The sequence below is a fragment of the Tetrao urogallus genome (genome assembly GCF_951394365.1).
Source record: "Tetrao urogallus genome assembly, chromosome: 14".
In the NCBI taxonomy this organism is placed as follows: domain Eukaryota; kingdom Metazoa; phylum Chordata; class Aves; order Galliformes; family Phasianidae; genus Tetrao; species Tetrao urogallus.
In genome coordinates this window covers 16,456,021-16,472,576 of record NC_136827.1, presented here as the reverse complement: position 1 = coordinate 16,472,576, position 16,556 = coordinate 16,456,021, and the positions used below count along the sequence as shown (strand labels likewise).

At 47.0% G+C, this 16,556-nt stretch overlaps 2 protein-coding genes across 2 annotated transcripts in view; one reads left to right on the top strand and one right to left on the bottom strand.

The window, feature by feature from the left end:
* SEPTIN8 (septin 8) overlaps positions 1-4,884 on the top strand; it is a gene marked incomplete at both ends in the record, with an annotated part of 31,758 nt that extends 26,874 nt beyond the window's left edge. The window contains one exon of the mRNA XM_079542540.1: positions 4,830-4,884. Coding sequence (XP_079398666.1) covers positions 4,830-4,884 — 55 coding nt within the window. The remainder of the gene's footprint in view (positions 1-4,829) is intronic.
* A 4,664-nt stretch (positions 4,885-9,548) lies between these two features.
* On the bottom strand, positions 9,549-15,011 carry CCNI2 (cyclin I family member 2; the record flags this gene model as incomplete). The annotated part of the gene is made up of 6 exons (XM_079542542.1): positions 9,549-9,956; positions 10,643-10,873; positions 11,882-12,022; positions 13,185-13,256; positions 14,293-14,427; positions 14,898-15,011. The coding sequence occupies 6 exons, from the start codon at positions 15,009-15,011 to the stop codon at positions 9,549-9,551; spliced, it is 1,101 nt and encodes a 366-aa protein (XP_079398668.1).
* Between the last annotated feature and the right edge of the window lie 1,545 nt (positions 15,012-16,556).

The following is a 16,556-nucleotide window of genomic DNA, read 5'->3' as shown; positions in this document are numbered from 1 at the left end:
GGAATGTAAGTATGTTGGTGTTAAAATGGGTCTCCAGACCTGTCAGCATGCTCTGTGTGCATCCAACCTCACACGCAGCGCCCAAAGCAGTTTGCAAAACGTTCTGCTGGAAGTAAGGTCATATTGAGTGACTTCCAATAGGAGTGAGGGGCTGAGAACAGGACCCAGGTCTGACCTATGGCCGTGAGCACTCCAAGCATGTGCTGCTCTTTGTGCTGCTTGGCGGAAATGCAGCAGCTTCCTGCCTGCAACAGAAATAGGCTTCCTGCTGTGCACGGCACACTGCAAGCACTGCTCTGCTCCCTGCCTGCCCCTGTGATGGGGCTGGAGGCAGTGGGGCTGCCAGGAGTGAGGGCACCCTGTGCTCTGTGCCTGTCCCTGGGTTCTCTGCAGGTCTGGGGCCAGCTGTGGGACTGCACTGTTAGTGGGGATAGAGCTAAGAAGTTCAGGAGAGGAAGCCGTTTGGGATAGGAGATATGTTGTTGATGAGTTTGCAGCCTGGTTCCACATGTGGGCATCTGTGCTGCAGCACACACATGTTATCCAGGATAACAATATTCATAGAATGGTTGGGTTGGAAGGGACTGTGAAGATCACAGAACCACAGAATTCTAGAATGCTTGGGTTGGAAGGGACCCCAAAGCCCCCACTCCCAGGCTGCGCTGGGCACCCACAGCCCTGGGCAGTGCTGCCAGTGCCTTGCTGCCCGAATTGTTAACTAATAATTGAGGACCAGGCTCCTCCCCAGTGCCTTGCCTTGCTGGTGCCCCCTTCCCAGACCCCCCTCCATCTGGCCACATGCTGGGAAGCAGCACGTCAGGGAGTGCAGCCCCAGCCCAGGAGTTGGGCTGATGCGAACCACAGGACCTCACACACTGTGATGGGGTGCATGCACTCCTTGGTGAGCAGCACTCATGTGCTTGCTGGTTTCCTTACTGGCGTGTTGCTCGTCTGTGAGCAGAGGCACATCCCAGTGCTGCTGGTGGGGCTGCTGGGACTGGGATTGTGGGCTCCAGGGTAGGAAGAGGCATTTTCAGTGCTTTTTATTATTATTTTTTTTCCTTTTATGGTTTGATTGATATATTTTTTTTAGGAAAGGTGGTTGAGCCTCTTGCCCCCTCTGGTGCTTTAACGCAGGGTTTGAGTAGCATGAATAAGTGAGAAATGGAGACAGCAGAACCACAGGTGGGGAGAGGAAACAAACGTGTTTGTGCTGAGATTCTCTGTGCACACACAGCTGAACAGATGGTGCTTTGTGGTGTGTTGTTCGTGGCAGCCTTGGTGTGATGCCAGAGCACTGCTTGGCCTTCCCTCTCTTTTTTTCTTTTCTTTTGTTAATCATTTCACTACGTTTTGCTTTTGCTTAATTTTCCTAATTTTAATTTATGCTTTTTTTTTTTTTTTTTTTTATGCTTTGTTTCTTTCAGTTAATCACACACAGACTTTCAGGCCAAGAGTGGACTTGGTGCTTTCATGTGTTTAAGTTGCTTGAGTTCCCCACCCCGTGACCCTTCTCATAACATTGTGTGCGTGGACCAAAGCGAAAGAGACCACGAGCATCTCCAGTGGTTGCTGTGTCACGACTTGCTGTGATCTGTGCTGTGTTTGAGGACGTAACCTTACTGTGTAAATGCTTCTAAACAACATCAACTCATCCCCAAAGTGAGACGTCCTGTCCTAAGCCTAAGCTGTGTGTCAGGTGTCCGCAGCAGTTGGCCTGAGCTCCCCTTACCCAGCAGCTGAATGCTCACTCCCTAGATTTCGTTTGATTGTCGTTGGTTATGGGGACTGTTCGAGCCATCGCTCCACTGTTTCCCTCCCTCTGAAGGTACTCAGATGGGAGCACATCCTCCAGATGGGAGGAGTGGTGTGAAGGATGCCGAAACGTTTATTTTTCTAACAAAATCCTGGATTTGAATAAGTTTAGAACAGGGGCAAAGCCCAGAGCTCAGAACCTCCGCCCTGGGAACTTTGGTCCGAGTCACCCCTGTTCCCCTAATTATATATTTTAATCCTGAATTTCTCTATAAACATATTCTTCCTCATTTATAATATATATACATATATATATATATATATATATATATATAGAAAGAGAGAGTGGTTAATAAAACTCATGGGACAACGTTTTGAATTTTCTTTACCGCTGAAGTTAGAATTTCTATATAGAAGGGTTTTCCATACGTGTGTGTTGTGTCCTGTGGAGCTACAGGAGCTGTGGCACTTCTCACTTAGCAGCACAATTCACTGCCCTGGAATAAACTCTTGAAGCAGTCATCTTTCCTTTGTGGTTGTTAAAAAGGAAATAGCCGTAAGCACACACGTGCTGAGGAGATCCCTGGCCGTGAGCTGTGCTGCTTTTATGGCACTCTGCTCCATCTCACTGCTTTGTGATAGGCAGAACACAGCTGCACGGAGGCACACAGCCGTGTTCTCATGGAAAAAGGGTCGGACCCAATTCCATCAGACAGCAGATGGGGCAGCTATTAAATATCAGCCCTGCAGTGTCCTTGGAGTTCCAGCAAACGCTGCTGTGGCTGAGTATTTGGTGGGAGCGTGTGCATTTCTATTTAGGCATTAATGTTCGAGGATTTCTCTCATTATTTTTCCTTAAAGCCCCATCCTTATGCTGAGCTCTGGCTCTGAGGTGCAGGTCTGTGTGAAGGGCACGACGCTGGATCCCATTGAAGCAGCTCTTTCATTTTTCCTTGATACGTGCTCAGGTGTGAAACTGTTTTCGTACGGATGTTGTCCCTCTCTGTGGGTGCACTGCCAGTCCTGTTTGTGTGACTTGGTGTGAAAGAGCCTCTCACAGTGCCCTCTGGAATGCACCAATGCGGAGATGCACGCAGGCTGCATCAGCTGATGGGGCTGCCCAGGCTGTGCTGCTGGGATGCGTTTTGTAGAGTAGCCCTCGTACCAAGAGAGCCGATGTGGTTTTTATTAAGGGAACATACAAAGAACACAACCGATGGTTACATCCAGAACAGCTCCAGCTCACCATTGACTCAGTTTGCTCATGCAGCGAATCAGGAGCACAGTTTTGATTATTGCTAATGAGAGAAGCTCTGGTGTGCTAATTGCCTGTGTGAGCAGAGCTGTGCTGGAGCTGTTCTGCTTCTCAGGGCCGATGCTCCCGAGGCCCGGAACAGAGCTCTGACCACACTGCAAACCTTGCCACGCTTTTCCACTCAATGTTTTTTCCTGATCTTGTGCTGCAGCCAATAAGATCTATGCAAATACTTCTTTCTCCCCTGGTTCAGCAGAAATCATAAATCCTTTTTCCTCAGGATAAGAGATAGTTAGGCAAACGACGATAGCAACAGAGGTGTAGGAGCCTGCTGACCCGTGGCACTGCGGAGAAATCCCAGCTTTCCCTGGAGAAGAGATCCAGAATGTACATAATGATATGTTGATGATGATTCTGTATTCACTGACATTACTGTGACGGACGTCCCTTTCCTCGCAGCTGTCTGTTGACCTCAGGTCCATCTGCTCTTTGGGGCAGTCACCATCAGAGTCCAGCAGCAGAGCTCAGTTTTTGCCCTCTTGCACTCAAAGTGCGTGGTTTTCCCTTCTTGGCTGAGGCAGGATTTAAACACGTGGCCTATAGAGCAGTTCTGCATCTTATTTTTATTTAACGAGTTGTGAATGCGTTGCGATGCTGATCTCAGTGCAGCCTGAACCTCCCCTCCCGCAAGCAGAGCCGTGGCAGGACCGCCCTCCAGGATGGGAGCCATTCAGTTGCACTTCTTTCAGCCATCTCATACATTTCTCTGTACCACGTTGGCATTAACGGGGAAAAAACTGTTACTGTTTAAACGTTGACCACCATCCTCACTGTGTGCTTCCTAAACTAAGAGGTGCCTGTGGGGCTGTGAGCTCTGCAGTCTGCCCGCTTGGAGCAGGGAGGGGACTCGGTGCACTCCGAGCACTGCAGCCATTTGCTTTGCCATTCCAAACGTGTTGGGTGATTTTACCTTTCTTTCTTTTTTTTTTTTTTTTGACTTTCAGTTCTTTCCGCTCACTTTGTAATTATTTTTTTTTTTTCTTTTCTTTTATTAAATCTCACATGTATTTTGAGTTTTTTGTGGTGTCGTTTATTTGAGCAGTGCGTTTCCTGTGCTGTCTGGTTGATGTCTGTGAAATAGCAATGTGTAAAGCACGGAAGGTGTTCCCAGATCTCAGGTCTTATGGACTTTGGGAACACTCAGAAATACCATGAACCAACTTCTACATCACACACGATCCCTGACCCAGAGGGAAGTCCTAAGGCGTCGATCCAAATGCAGTCCCTCCTTGAGCCAGAGCTGTCTTTAAGTTCTCCTCTGTGGGATTTGTGTACCTACCAGTGTTTTTGGGGATGTAATGACGCCGAGCAGTTGATCAAAGCACAGCCCACAGATGGTGTCTGGATGGTATCTCCCCTTAACAGAATAGGAGCAGGATGGGCCTTTTCTAGAGAAACACCTCACTGTCCTTTTATATGGCCAGGAAAAGTGCACAGCTTCAGCCTGGGGTTCTCTTTTGGGGGATGGTGGCTGATGGAGCTCTACTCACAGCCCATTTGGTGTCAGCTCTGTGGGACGTTGCTGCCTGAGGAGCTCAGCTCAGCCTCTCTGGGTTTTATTTGCTGCTGGGCTGAGGCCAGTGCTGCACTGAAGGCCAACCTCAACCCCAACCATACAGCTTGGCTGATGAGTGCTGCCCAGGTGGTGCTGCTGATGGAGGTTTGTCCAGCAGCGTGCATCAGATTTGTACTTCAACCTGTCTGTACTTAATGCGATGATCTGACGCTTAAATATGATTCTCTTTTGTTCTTTCTGTAGCTTTTTTAGTCTTCCCAGCGCATACTCCATAACAACAGGAAGATATGTTAATTAGAAGATTTATTAAGGCCAAAACATCTCATGCAGAAGAAATTAATTGGTGCTTTCACCTTTAAGCTTGCAATATATTGCACAGAAGAGATTGTGTAGCAAGGACTAAGATACACTGATTGATTGGGAAAAGTTTGCTTGATCAGGTCTCTTGATAAAGTTGAAACCCAAGGTATTTGCCAAAAGATAACCTGCTAATTATGGCTGATGCATGGCTTACACTGAAACCAAACACTGACCTCTGGGTGAGGGCCCAGCTTTAGCATTTAACACTGTGACTGAACTTCCCAGGGGAGAGGAACAAAGTTGGGTTGGTGGAGAAGCTCTCAGCGTGCTGCTTGAGCTGCTGCTGCAGTGGGATTTGGTTTGTTCCTCTCCTTGTCTGGCTTGGGATGTCACTCCAGAACCTCTGACCGACCTTAACACTCCTGCTGGAGTCTAACATTTCTGAGCAATAAGCAATAACTTTTCAGCAGCTTTGTTCTGTAGACTTACAGGTGTTATAACCCAAATCCCTGACCCCCAGTTTCAGTGTTACCGGGGCTGTGCCCCCCATGCCTCAGTGTCAGCCCTTTCCAGCGCTCCGTGCTGCAGGCACCTGCCCAGCTCTGCTCCTGCCCTTGGGCTGGGGATGCTGGGTGAGCACAGAGCCATCTTAAAGGACAGAGCTCGATGTGACCTCCTCATGAAGGGGAAGCAGTTCAAAGCTGGAGCCTGGGCTGCGACTCCTGTGTTTATGATGCACTGAGTTCCTTTTTTACACAAACACTTGTTGAAACAAACAAAAAAGCACAGCGCTCCTGCCCAGGTCTGGCGTCACGCAGGACCAGGCTGGCCCCAGTTCCTTTTCGTTTTAAACAAACCTGTAAAGGAATCTCAGGACTGACCTGCTTGTACCGAGGTTGGGTTTAATAAAAACAGAACTGACTTGTTTAACAAACATCTGTTAAACACGTTTTGTACGCTGCTTACATTCACTGGAGGAGCACAGTGCTATGTCCACGTGTTCAGCCTTCACCGCTGCCCCTTCTCACTGCCACCTCGTGCCTGGCTGGGCTGCAGGACTGGCCATAACATGGTCCTTTGTAGGCCAGAAGACGCTCCCAGCCCTCACCACCACCACCACACACTGGGCAATGCCACCCAAGGGCTGGTGGCTCTGCCTCTGGTGTGACGGAGCCCAGCAGGACTTCCCCTGAGCTGCCTTCATCACCGCCTGCATTTGCTGGGACAGGCTGGTGTACAGGTGCTGGCTGTCGTGAGCAGGACTGAGCTCCTGTCCTCAGCACACCCTGTGCACGGCAGTCACCTCCAGATGCCCTTGCAGCGGCTGCAGATCCAGAGCTAGGAGTGCTTTTCTGCTGGCTGCATCCAGCATCGGCTCTGTGCCTTGCGCTGGGCAGGAGGAGAGCTGGAGCAGTCTGTGACCACTGGGCTGAGCTGTGCAGTGGAATGCTCTGATCTGATTGCAGTGACCGTGGCTTGGTCACAAATGGGATTAATGTTGCATAAGGAGGGGGAGTTGCAGAGACCTGCCAGGACTTAAAGCATCATTTAAGTGTACTTTTCTGCATTCTTAAGGAATCGAACCGTAAGTACTGTTTAAACTGAATTTAAAATGGTAGAGCTAATCAGCAAAAAGCACACCCTACACACAGATGCTGCAGAGGCAATCTCTCCGCTGTTTTCCTTTATCTTGATCCATTCTGCCACCATAAGAGTTGTTTTCATTTGAGCAGCTGTAATAAATGAACACTTAGATTGTTACCCACCCACCATAAGCAGTGATAACAAGTCAGGTTTGTCATCTAAGGCATCTGGTGCTGCTGCTTTGAAGTAAGGCAGCTTTATTCCTAAATGCAGCTGTTCTGGCACGGCTCGCTCCAGCTGTGACATGGCTTCTTCTGTGGTGTTTTATGAAGGAGAGATGTGGCAGCGGCTGGGGATGACTCTGAATTGCTTCTCTGTTTCTCATTTAATGTTTGGTTCATATTTACGTTTTGGTTCTGATTCTGAATCTGAGCCCCTATGGGCAGCACTGGTATCCATCAGGAAACTTCCTGTAGGACCAAACAGTTCCTTGGGTTCTTGCTGCAGGTACTTTTCGGTGCAAATGCAGCTTTGCAAGGTATCGTTAATCATCAGGCATTTGGAAATCTGGCCTGAATTAAGGCAGCAACAACAGACATCCGTTCCTGAATTGTTCCTCACCTGGGATGCTAACCTGCTCTTAGCAGTGCACTGTCCAAGCTCCTGTTGATTGAAACGGGTTAGGATGGCCACAAGCTGGCTGGATGCATGCTGTGTTGGTCTTGTTACCAATACCTTGTGCAGAAAGACTGCGGGGAGGTGCTCCCAGCCTTGGACTTGGCTCTCCCAGAAAGAAGGGTATGTAGCAAGAATGATCCTGTTGCAACTGCAGCTTGTTCCTGAGCTTTGTGGTTTCTTCAAGGCAGGAAGTTCAGTTCTGAACAATGTCAGCAACACAAAGGTAAGAGGTACAGGGAGTTACCAAGCAATGCTTTCAACCTGCTGAGGACAAACCATGAGTGTAAGTTCCCTTATTGTAACTCAACACTGGCAGAGGTGTGCAGAAAGGATCTGTGCTACCAGAGAAGCGGTGCGTGCTGCAGAGCAGGCAGGCTCCAGCTTTACTGTTCCCATTCCAGTGTGGCATCCTGCATCCCTTTGGGAACACGGGGTTCTGCTGGGCTGCTCGGCGCTGCCTTCATCTTTCCGATGTTGCCCCATTACCGTGTGCTTTTGAATGCTGCTCATTATTGATTGCAGAGGTTTTGAAAAGCAAGTTTGTGGATGCTTTGTAATGTCATTCACCTTACAGGTGAGGAACTACACATAGAGGCTCAGTGCTGGGGAGGCAAAACATTGGGTAGGAGCTGTTGTGCTATGAGGGCACAGCATGGAAATCACTGTGTGCAGAATTCTTCTGCTGACATTTGCACTGGTCAATGCAGCTGGTGAAGATTCACGAGATAGGGCAGAAAAAGAGACAGGAGGAAAAGCAGAACGAGGCACACAGCCCCACTTCCTGCAGGGACCTCTGTGAGCATCAGCTTTGGCTCGGCTTGTCATGGAGCACACTGAGGACATGAGATTGAAGCTGTATTTTATTGGAAATAACTACAAAAGACAACTTGCCTCCTCCCAAAGTCAAGCATTTCAGTCACAGCTTGTGATAGAAAAGGAAAGTGGCCCAGTGCTGCAGAGAAGAGCCCTGCCACACACAAAAAAAAGCTTCCCTACAGTCCATAGGTAGGTTTAATAAATAACATGTCATAAGAATGCCTCTGCCTCTGGGACACCTTGTAAACTGTGTCTGGGCTACGAGGGTGAGCCGAGCCTTCCTGTGAGCTGCACAGCCCCCTGCAGCTCAGCACTCCATCAGCAGTACCTGCAGTTTGCCTCATGGAACCTGCTTTGCTTTCGGCACTGATTTGAGTGCCATCTGCTCACACATCATTTGCACCACGTCTCCAATACTAAATATTTATTTCTAGAACCTTTCTGCTCTGCTTTTTTTGCAGTTTAAAAGGAAAACTTGACTTTTGCCTTGCACACATACAAAGTTTATTCATTTCCAAGCACTAGCTGTGGCAAAATTTAAATGTAAAACTTTGGAAAGCTTTATCTGTTAACAGAGCTGCTCAGGACATCACTCCTGCAATGCTTGTGGTTCAGGAATCCCTCTTCTTCAAGGTAAGATGAGGAGCAAAGGAAAGAAGCTTTGTTCCTGCACTGAAGAGTGCATCTGTAAAGCAGCACGAGGATTTCCTTGCTCCTATCTTATCCCTGTTCCTATTTATTTATCCTGTATCACTAAGACACCTGCTCAGCATTTAGCCTGTGATGCTCTGTCTGAAGACCTTTCCTGTTCTGTGACTTGCAGGTATGGTATTGCTGTTCATACACTATGCTCTGGATTGCACTTTCAAACTAGTGCAACAATCACATGAAAATGCTGGCCCTATTGTTTAAAACAAATTGCAAGGAAATATATCTTCAAAGAATGCCTAAGGCTGGTTTTAAAAGTGCAACAGAGGCTTAAACTGGCCTATGTAGTTTGTAAAACTGCTTCGCCTCATAGTGGTGAGAAAATAGTTGAAGGCATTTTGCATTGTCTAGTCTTAAGGCAGAAGAAATAGCACCCTGAATGGCCCAAACTGGTCAGTGAGGTCTGCAGTGCTGACTGCAGATAAGCAATTTCCCACAGCTTGTAAGAACCTGGAATGAGTCTTTAGTGGCTTTTACCCAGAATGGAGCCCAAAAATTGGATCCACGGTAAGGCTTTAACAAAAACTAGATGGCTTGGCTCATGGCCTTTTTACTATTAAATCAAATAAAGCTTCCCATCTGAGGGCTCATAAGCTGAGACATCTGGTGCTCCGTGGCACAGCTTGTAGCCTTCTGCCACACTGATCCCTGAGTTGTAGGACTGTGACCCAGTCCCTCCTCTCCCCAGCTTTCTGTATTTACGTGGTGTTAAAAGTGGAGCACGCTACTTAGAAAAGATAAAGCATAGGAGAATGACACCATTTCATCATTGTCCTCTGAAAAACACAGCAGCACTCTTGCTCTGTTGTGTTCACTGTCCTGTTTGCTGGGACCAACCAGTACTGAAATACTGCTTCCAAGGCAGGATGGTCTCCACTATTCCCTTCCAGGTGGCTGCAGGGGAGGACATGGGGAGCTGCATCCTCCAGACCTCAGCTGAGGGCACAAGCCACCCATGTGCCCCCTCCCACCGTCTGCTCCCCTGTCCTCACTGTACAGGTATCTGAATCCATCGTAGTATTCATCTGTCTCCATGGTGCCATCAGGGATTTGGGCTGTAGCAGACATGACAGCCGCTGAAACTGGCTGCCTTGCAGCGACCTGCAGCCTCACTTGATGAGAATTCTTCAGTTCAGAAGGGTAATAGCAGGGAAACTTGGCCTCAGTATCGCCCTGCATGGCTTGAGTGATGGGACAAAAAATATAAATGGCGTTGGATGGCTCTAAGTGCATTAGCTCTTGATCCACGAGCTCTTTGCAGTGTGTGAATTCAGTGCTAGTTACCTGTAAAGAAAGTAAGAATTATTTTTTTTTTGGTAAATTCATACAAAATTATTCTCTCCTCTGGCTTCTGTTCTAGCAGCTGTGTAATTGGGGGGATCTTAGGGACAGGCTATTCCGGATACCTCAGCTGATGCATAACAGCAATATGCACATTGGCCCTGATGCAAAACATTTAGTCAGGAGCTCCTAAACTAATACACAAAAGGTAGGCAAGCACTCCCTCTATTTTTAGGAGGCTACAACAACCCAGTGGGACAGCAGATAGCTAGGTTATATCAAATAGTCAAGCTCATGAGTTGATGGTAAGCTGCCAACCTGGGTCGTTTGCCTTCTAAGTGTACTTTCTTAGAAGCAAAGTGTTTTATGAAACTGGTGAAAAGTTTTAATAAAGCAGAGCTTGCTTCTTGTATGTATCATTAAAAGTGAAATTGATCATACTTAAAGTAACTGCTCTTAGATGTCCTCAGGCTTCAGTCGTGAGGCAGGGAGCTGAGCTATCTGTGGCCAAGCTCTTTTGGAAGCCTCTGAAAAGTCAGCCAAAGGTAGCACTAACAAAGGTAGAACATGGACATAGGCTTCTCAGAAATCTGCTAAAATGCAACGTGGGTTGCAAATACACGTGCTTTATTAATCTGCCAGTGTCTTGGCCTCAAGATATCGTGACCAAAGGCCGTTTTGACTCCTACCTGTGCTTTTTTTAGCAGATCAGTAATAACAGGAAACCAATCAGGAGTCTGCCTCTCCAGCTCTAAGGTGATGATCACCAAAGCCAATGTGGAGCCCTTAAACTGCACTAGTTGGTGGCAAGCCATACAGTGCTGTAGCTGTTTGGTCAAGAATGCAGCGTGGCGAGAAGGATTCGTCTGAGGCAGCCCGTTTAGTAGATGGGGCCAGTTGGACATCACCATGGCATGGAACTGGAGAGAAGAGAAAAAATATATATATATATATTAGAAAAAAATAAAAAAAAGCAGAGGTCAGTGAACTTTATATGTTTTCATATGTTATCAACCAGACGTACAGACTTAATTTCATCTCATATCAGGAGGCCTAGAGGGTGTCCCCCCTGTCCCTGCCCTTCTTTTTTTTGTGTTTGTACTTGCCAGCCACCAAACTGTTTTTTGAGCGTATAATGAATGTAAAGGTCTGTGTTTCCTAATAATTTCTGGGGTTTCTACTTTATCCAGATTGCTATCTAGGAGATTCGGTTCAGACCAGCACATATGAAGAGAGTAAAACCAGTAATAATGACTGTACTCTGAATTTACTGAGGAAACAAGAAGAGAGGCAGTTTTTACAATCAGCAGCCTAAGATGGCTTAATATTTGCACATAACCTTATGAAAGGGTTCCGGGATGTTTGTATCATATGATTTTTGCCTTACTAGCACATGATCGTTTCTTGAAGACAAAGTTTAATCATTTCTATTGAGTATTTAGTAACTGCGACGTGAACTAAGTGCCACATTGGGGTCTAATTGCATAAAACCAGGGTGAAGTATCAGTGGGATGAAAAGGAAAGTGGTTTGAAAAACCTGTATATGAAATGTAGCAAAACTGATAGCTTTCTATGTACAGTATTAATAGAATGGAAATAGTTAGAAATATTTTTGCAGTGTGTATTTAAAAAAAATTAAAATGACGTATAGTTGTGCATTATGAGAATCTTTTTAATGTCCATTTTAGTTGTCCTTTAAAGATGGGAGTAGATTTTTCTGAGCAAAATGAAAGGTTTTAAATAGCAGTAAATTAAAAAATGCATAATCACCATAACATTCCTCAAAAGACTTGCAGATAGCTAAGAACTGGTAGTTTCCAAAGCATCTTGGGAAGGATGTGTGATGTGTGCACATCTGTGTTTTCTAGTCTCATTTGATAAGAAGTTGTTTCTTTAAACAAAACAGAATTGCAAAACATAGTGCTTACAATGTGTAAGAAATCCATTGGTGTTGCTGTGTAAAGATCCCAGTGAAGCTTATCTAGTATAATTCTTTCCATTCTCAAGATCTCAGCTGGAGAGCGTTTACAGCCACTCTGCACTGCAAGCGTCTTCACCGATGGTATTACCTGTTAAAAAAAATTAAAGGAGTTAAAAAATAATAAAGAAGCCAACTTCTTACACAGTGCTGTGTGCGTTTCTCTGTACTGTGCTCTGAAAACTCTGTGCTCATCCCAAAGCACAAAGCAGGATGCTTTGGTCAGGAGACCACTTAGAAAATTGCCATTCTAAACACAGGCAGGCCGTCCTCCTCCCAGGGCAGCTGGCAGTGAACCCAGCCCTACAGCAGGAGCGATGCTGTGAGCCACCTGCGTGCTGCACTGCGAGGCACGTTCCCTGCTACCTCGTTAGCTTTGCTCCCCTGATGAGCAAGGAGAAGGTTTCCAGTTTTACAGAGACTTTCGTGGTTGTCTCGTTTCCTGTGGTCATTGGCTCAGCTTCTCCTTTTTAGCTGAGGGGAAAAGAAGAATAACCTCAGCGTGATGCACCCTAAGAAGGCCTATGAAGAGCATTTCACTACAGGAGCAGTTCATTAAAAGAACTGCCTGCAACTCCTAAGTTTCCTGTTCCTTTTCAAAACAGAATGAAGGAAAGAGGAGAAACAATCTGAAATGCTTTTCAAGGTCTATTTGGCTCATGTCTGTCAATGTCTGGAGAACTGTGTGCCATGACGGGTTTCAGCTATGTGCACTGGATAATTATCCCTTGTAATCTCATACTTACATGGGTACTTGCTGATTCTATGTGTTCACCTTGAGGTGCAGACCTGAGTCATTTCCTCACCCAGTTCAGTAACTGGTTTCGAATTGAAGCAAACTCATCTATCTGAAATCTCCTCTAAAGAATCTCTGCTCTGTCTTGCCTACCCTATCCTCCCAGGACCCATCACAACAGAATTACAGCACCTTGATGTCGTGCACACAAAGCTGTGCACGTGTGTCTTGGCTGTCACTAGATCAAGCTTTACTGCGAGCTGTGAATTCTGATGAGGAGAGGTTTAAGTGCAGCAGGGGAATACATTCATTACTTTACAGTGACCTTGAAGGATGAAGGACCAACTCTTACTCATGCTGAGGAAACGGGACTGAAAATGTTACTGCCACCCCTTTGGGGCTATGCAGGGTAAACAGATTTACACTTCCTCATTATGCCCAAGTTCATGAAAGACCTGGAAATGCAAACAACTTGAAAAGATGGATTTAGAGTATTTAAAATGACAAGTGTACAGACCTCATCTTCATTGGTTTTTGCTGCAAGGACGAGGCAGGAAATTGCTATGCACTGAAGATATTTCAGTCGAGCCTGAAGGGAGAAGACAACACTGAGTAACAAAGATAACATCTTGGGGGAAATAACTGTCATTCTACTGCACATGCACAAGTTTCAAATTTTCATTTCAGTGGCAGCTGCTTTGGAATCAGTTCAGCTGCAGCAAGATTCACTTGAAGCCAAAAACAGCAAGGAAATCTGAAGTTAAACAAGTCCTCTTTTTGGTCTTACTGTTAGTCACGTATCTCACAGTCTCAGACCACACAATGTCACACTATCTACAAGGTGGTGTTCTTCCTCCTCTTAACTGAGATATTACTATGCTTTTGTCAAGCAGAATTAAGAGTTGCAAGGCACGTAACTTTATTGTTGCTTCAATGTCAGAAGAAGTTGGCCTCACAGTTTTGTTAACAGCAATGGTTTCGAGAATACAACATTCAATGCGATAACGCCTTCTATTTAGCGGAGGCAGCCAGATGATGATGAACTCTTTATGCTTATCATAGCTTTTGGACTCCAAAGTCACACAGACTTTTACTGTGGACTGTGAATCAGTAAAACCTCAGCAAACACTCAGGTTCATAGGCGTGTGGGAACTGTTGAGTCGCTGCCTGCACCACTGATTGAGCACCTGGGAAAGGACCCGGTCAGCCCTGGGAGCACAGGTGAAGGCAATTCAGCTGTGTGATAGGAAGGGGTGGAGGCTGGCTGCACCTCTCTTAGACCTCATTTAAGGGCTGCCTGCCACTGGGGAAGGATCTCTTTCTGGAGATCCCTCCTTTGTGGAGTTTCCCCTGTGAGCCTCAATCTTCAGAAACAGGTGAGTAGTCCTTCTCTTATAATATTTTCCTATTGCATTAGTCCCTCTGTCCTTAGGCCTTGCATCACCTTTCCATTGTGTTGATCTTTTTGATGGTTACAATAGGTATGTATTCCCCAGAAAAGACCCTGGCTGCTCCCTAAGTCTGCTGCCAAATACAGTACTTCTTTTGTGTAAAGAGGATGTAGTCAGGTTATACATCTGCAACCAGTAATGTAAACAGATAAAAAGCTGAAAGAGATTCTTTACCTTTACTGATGCTAACAACCGGTTAAAGATGCTGATGGATAAAGCAAAAGTTTCAGAGTGAAACTGGAACTGAGAGCTTATTTCTGCAATCCAGAGTATGGTTTTCTCATAACATGAGGGAGAGATATCTGTACCCTGAGGGGAAGAAGTTAGGAAAAAAAAGTACGCTTAGCACTTTGATGATTTCCTTAACATATCTCCAAAGGAAAACTCCAATTATTCTAAGTGCTCTAATTAACATTTTAGATGTCTCCAGGCTTGAAATGAGGATACTGCTGTTGGCTGTGTGTACAAAGAGAGGGAAAGGGCAAATTGTTGGAGCAGTTTAAAGCACTCATCCATGTTACACAGCTCTTGCCTGCTCCATCAGGCTTCCCCAAACTACCTGAGTCAAAGCAAAATGCAAAGCAACTCTAAACTCATTTTACATGGGGTATTAATATGGTGTCAAACAAAACAAACACAGACCCTCCTCCCCCTCCACTCCTTAGGATTCATCCATGCAGGATGACTTTTGCATTCAGGTGGGTCAGGATGGCAGGACCAGCACTGCATGTCTGCAGGGAGATGCCTTAAGTGCTGCTAAAGAGAACGAGGGAGAATACCTTCAGGGTAAGGTTCTGGAAAATGGGCACTTTCCAAATCCTAGCCTCTCTGACTAAGGCATTTTCCAGGAAGCAGGCAAGCCTTGGGGTCTGTGGAGGTCCAGGGCACTTCATAGTAACTCCTTGAGCCAGTTTCCCAGGCGGGAGCTGCTGCCAAAACCAAGAAAAGAATTATAAAGCAATATACCACCTCCTTGTGCTAGGTATGGTTTCCTCTCATGCTGCCTTTCCAATGCTGAGAACTAAGTCAGGGGCAGCCATACAGTTTGTCTGTGTGCTGATGAGCAAAAACAACTCTATCATCCATCCTGGGGAAACTGATGATGGAAGAAAACATGTCTGAGAGCTAAACTGCAGCTTGTTTTCTTTTTTTCCACCTCTGGGCCATACAAAGGCTTCCTCTGGTCATCTTAGGTTGGGAGTACATAGCACTCCATTCAGCTGTCCCTTCATAGAGCTATTAAGTTGCAACCCACTGTCAGCTTATTTTGAGTTTCTGGCAAATACAGGTCTATTGTTTCTGCAAAAAAAAAAAAAAAAAAAAAAAATCTCCAATATTGTTGTTCTTAGGACTGAACTCTCAATGAACATTTTTCCTTGAAACAATTCAATCTTCCTGTTGCTGTTGAAGACGCACAACACTATAGAAGCAGCACTCTCCAGGCTATGCATGTACGCATGAAATAAAGGTATCTGAGTGCTCCCATCTAAAGGGCAGTGAGAACCTGAGATGGAGCATTTCAGTACTTGTATTTCAGTGTCTCGCTAACAGCAGAAAAAAAAGGTGTTAGATCTAGAGCTTCTGCTTTACTCTATCTGCGCAGTGGTGGATGAGGGCTCGTGGCTTCGTGCCTCCAATCGCCCTAAACTGAGTGAATCCTCTGGAAACTGTTGATTTCTAAAGCTGCAGATCTGCGATGTGAGCGTTTCACCGCACGGCTTTGGCTGCGTCTCACGAACACCCGACAGCCCGGATCGTTGCAGCAAAGCGACCAACCGCGTAAGGTTTATCCGAGCGGGTCGATGCTCTGAAGTTTCTCTTTTTGTAGCTGGAGGGAAAGAATTCATTCGAGGCTCCCCTCCAGCTTAACCGCGACCGTCCCATACAATCACACCGATCCGCCCCGTTCCTGCCTTTCTTTCCCCGCAGCACGGAGAGCCCCGGCCGGCAGCATCCACCGCCCGCTCCCCGTCCTTACCCGCCCGGACGGGTCGCGCTGCGAAGGGGCTCCGTGGGCGGCCGGGCACGGAGCCGAGAGCAGCGACGACTCCGTCAGGCGGGGCCGCACCGCCCTCAGCCTCCGCGGCTGCGCACAGCCGGGCCCGGAGCGCCGCGTAACGGGAGCGGAGGCGCTCCGCCGTCACGGCTCCGCTCTCGAGGCGGCGCTGCAGCGCGGTCTCCGGGCGGGGCTCTGCCGTGGGGTGACGGGCTGATTTCGGCACAGCCCCGCGTCGCGCCCGTCCCTTCCCGGGTACCCCGCTGCCGCAGCCCCGCTCATCGCGGCTCTGTCGTTCCGGTCACGTCGCGGTGCGCAGGAGCCCTCGTGGCAGCCGGGCCCTGCTCCTCGCTGACGGTCTGTGCTTTTGCACTGGGAGTCTACACAAATAACTGCGTGTGTGAGGAACGTATGGAGAAACGGACGGATCTGTGAGGGAGTG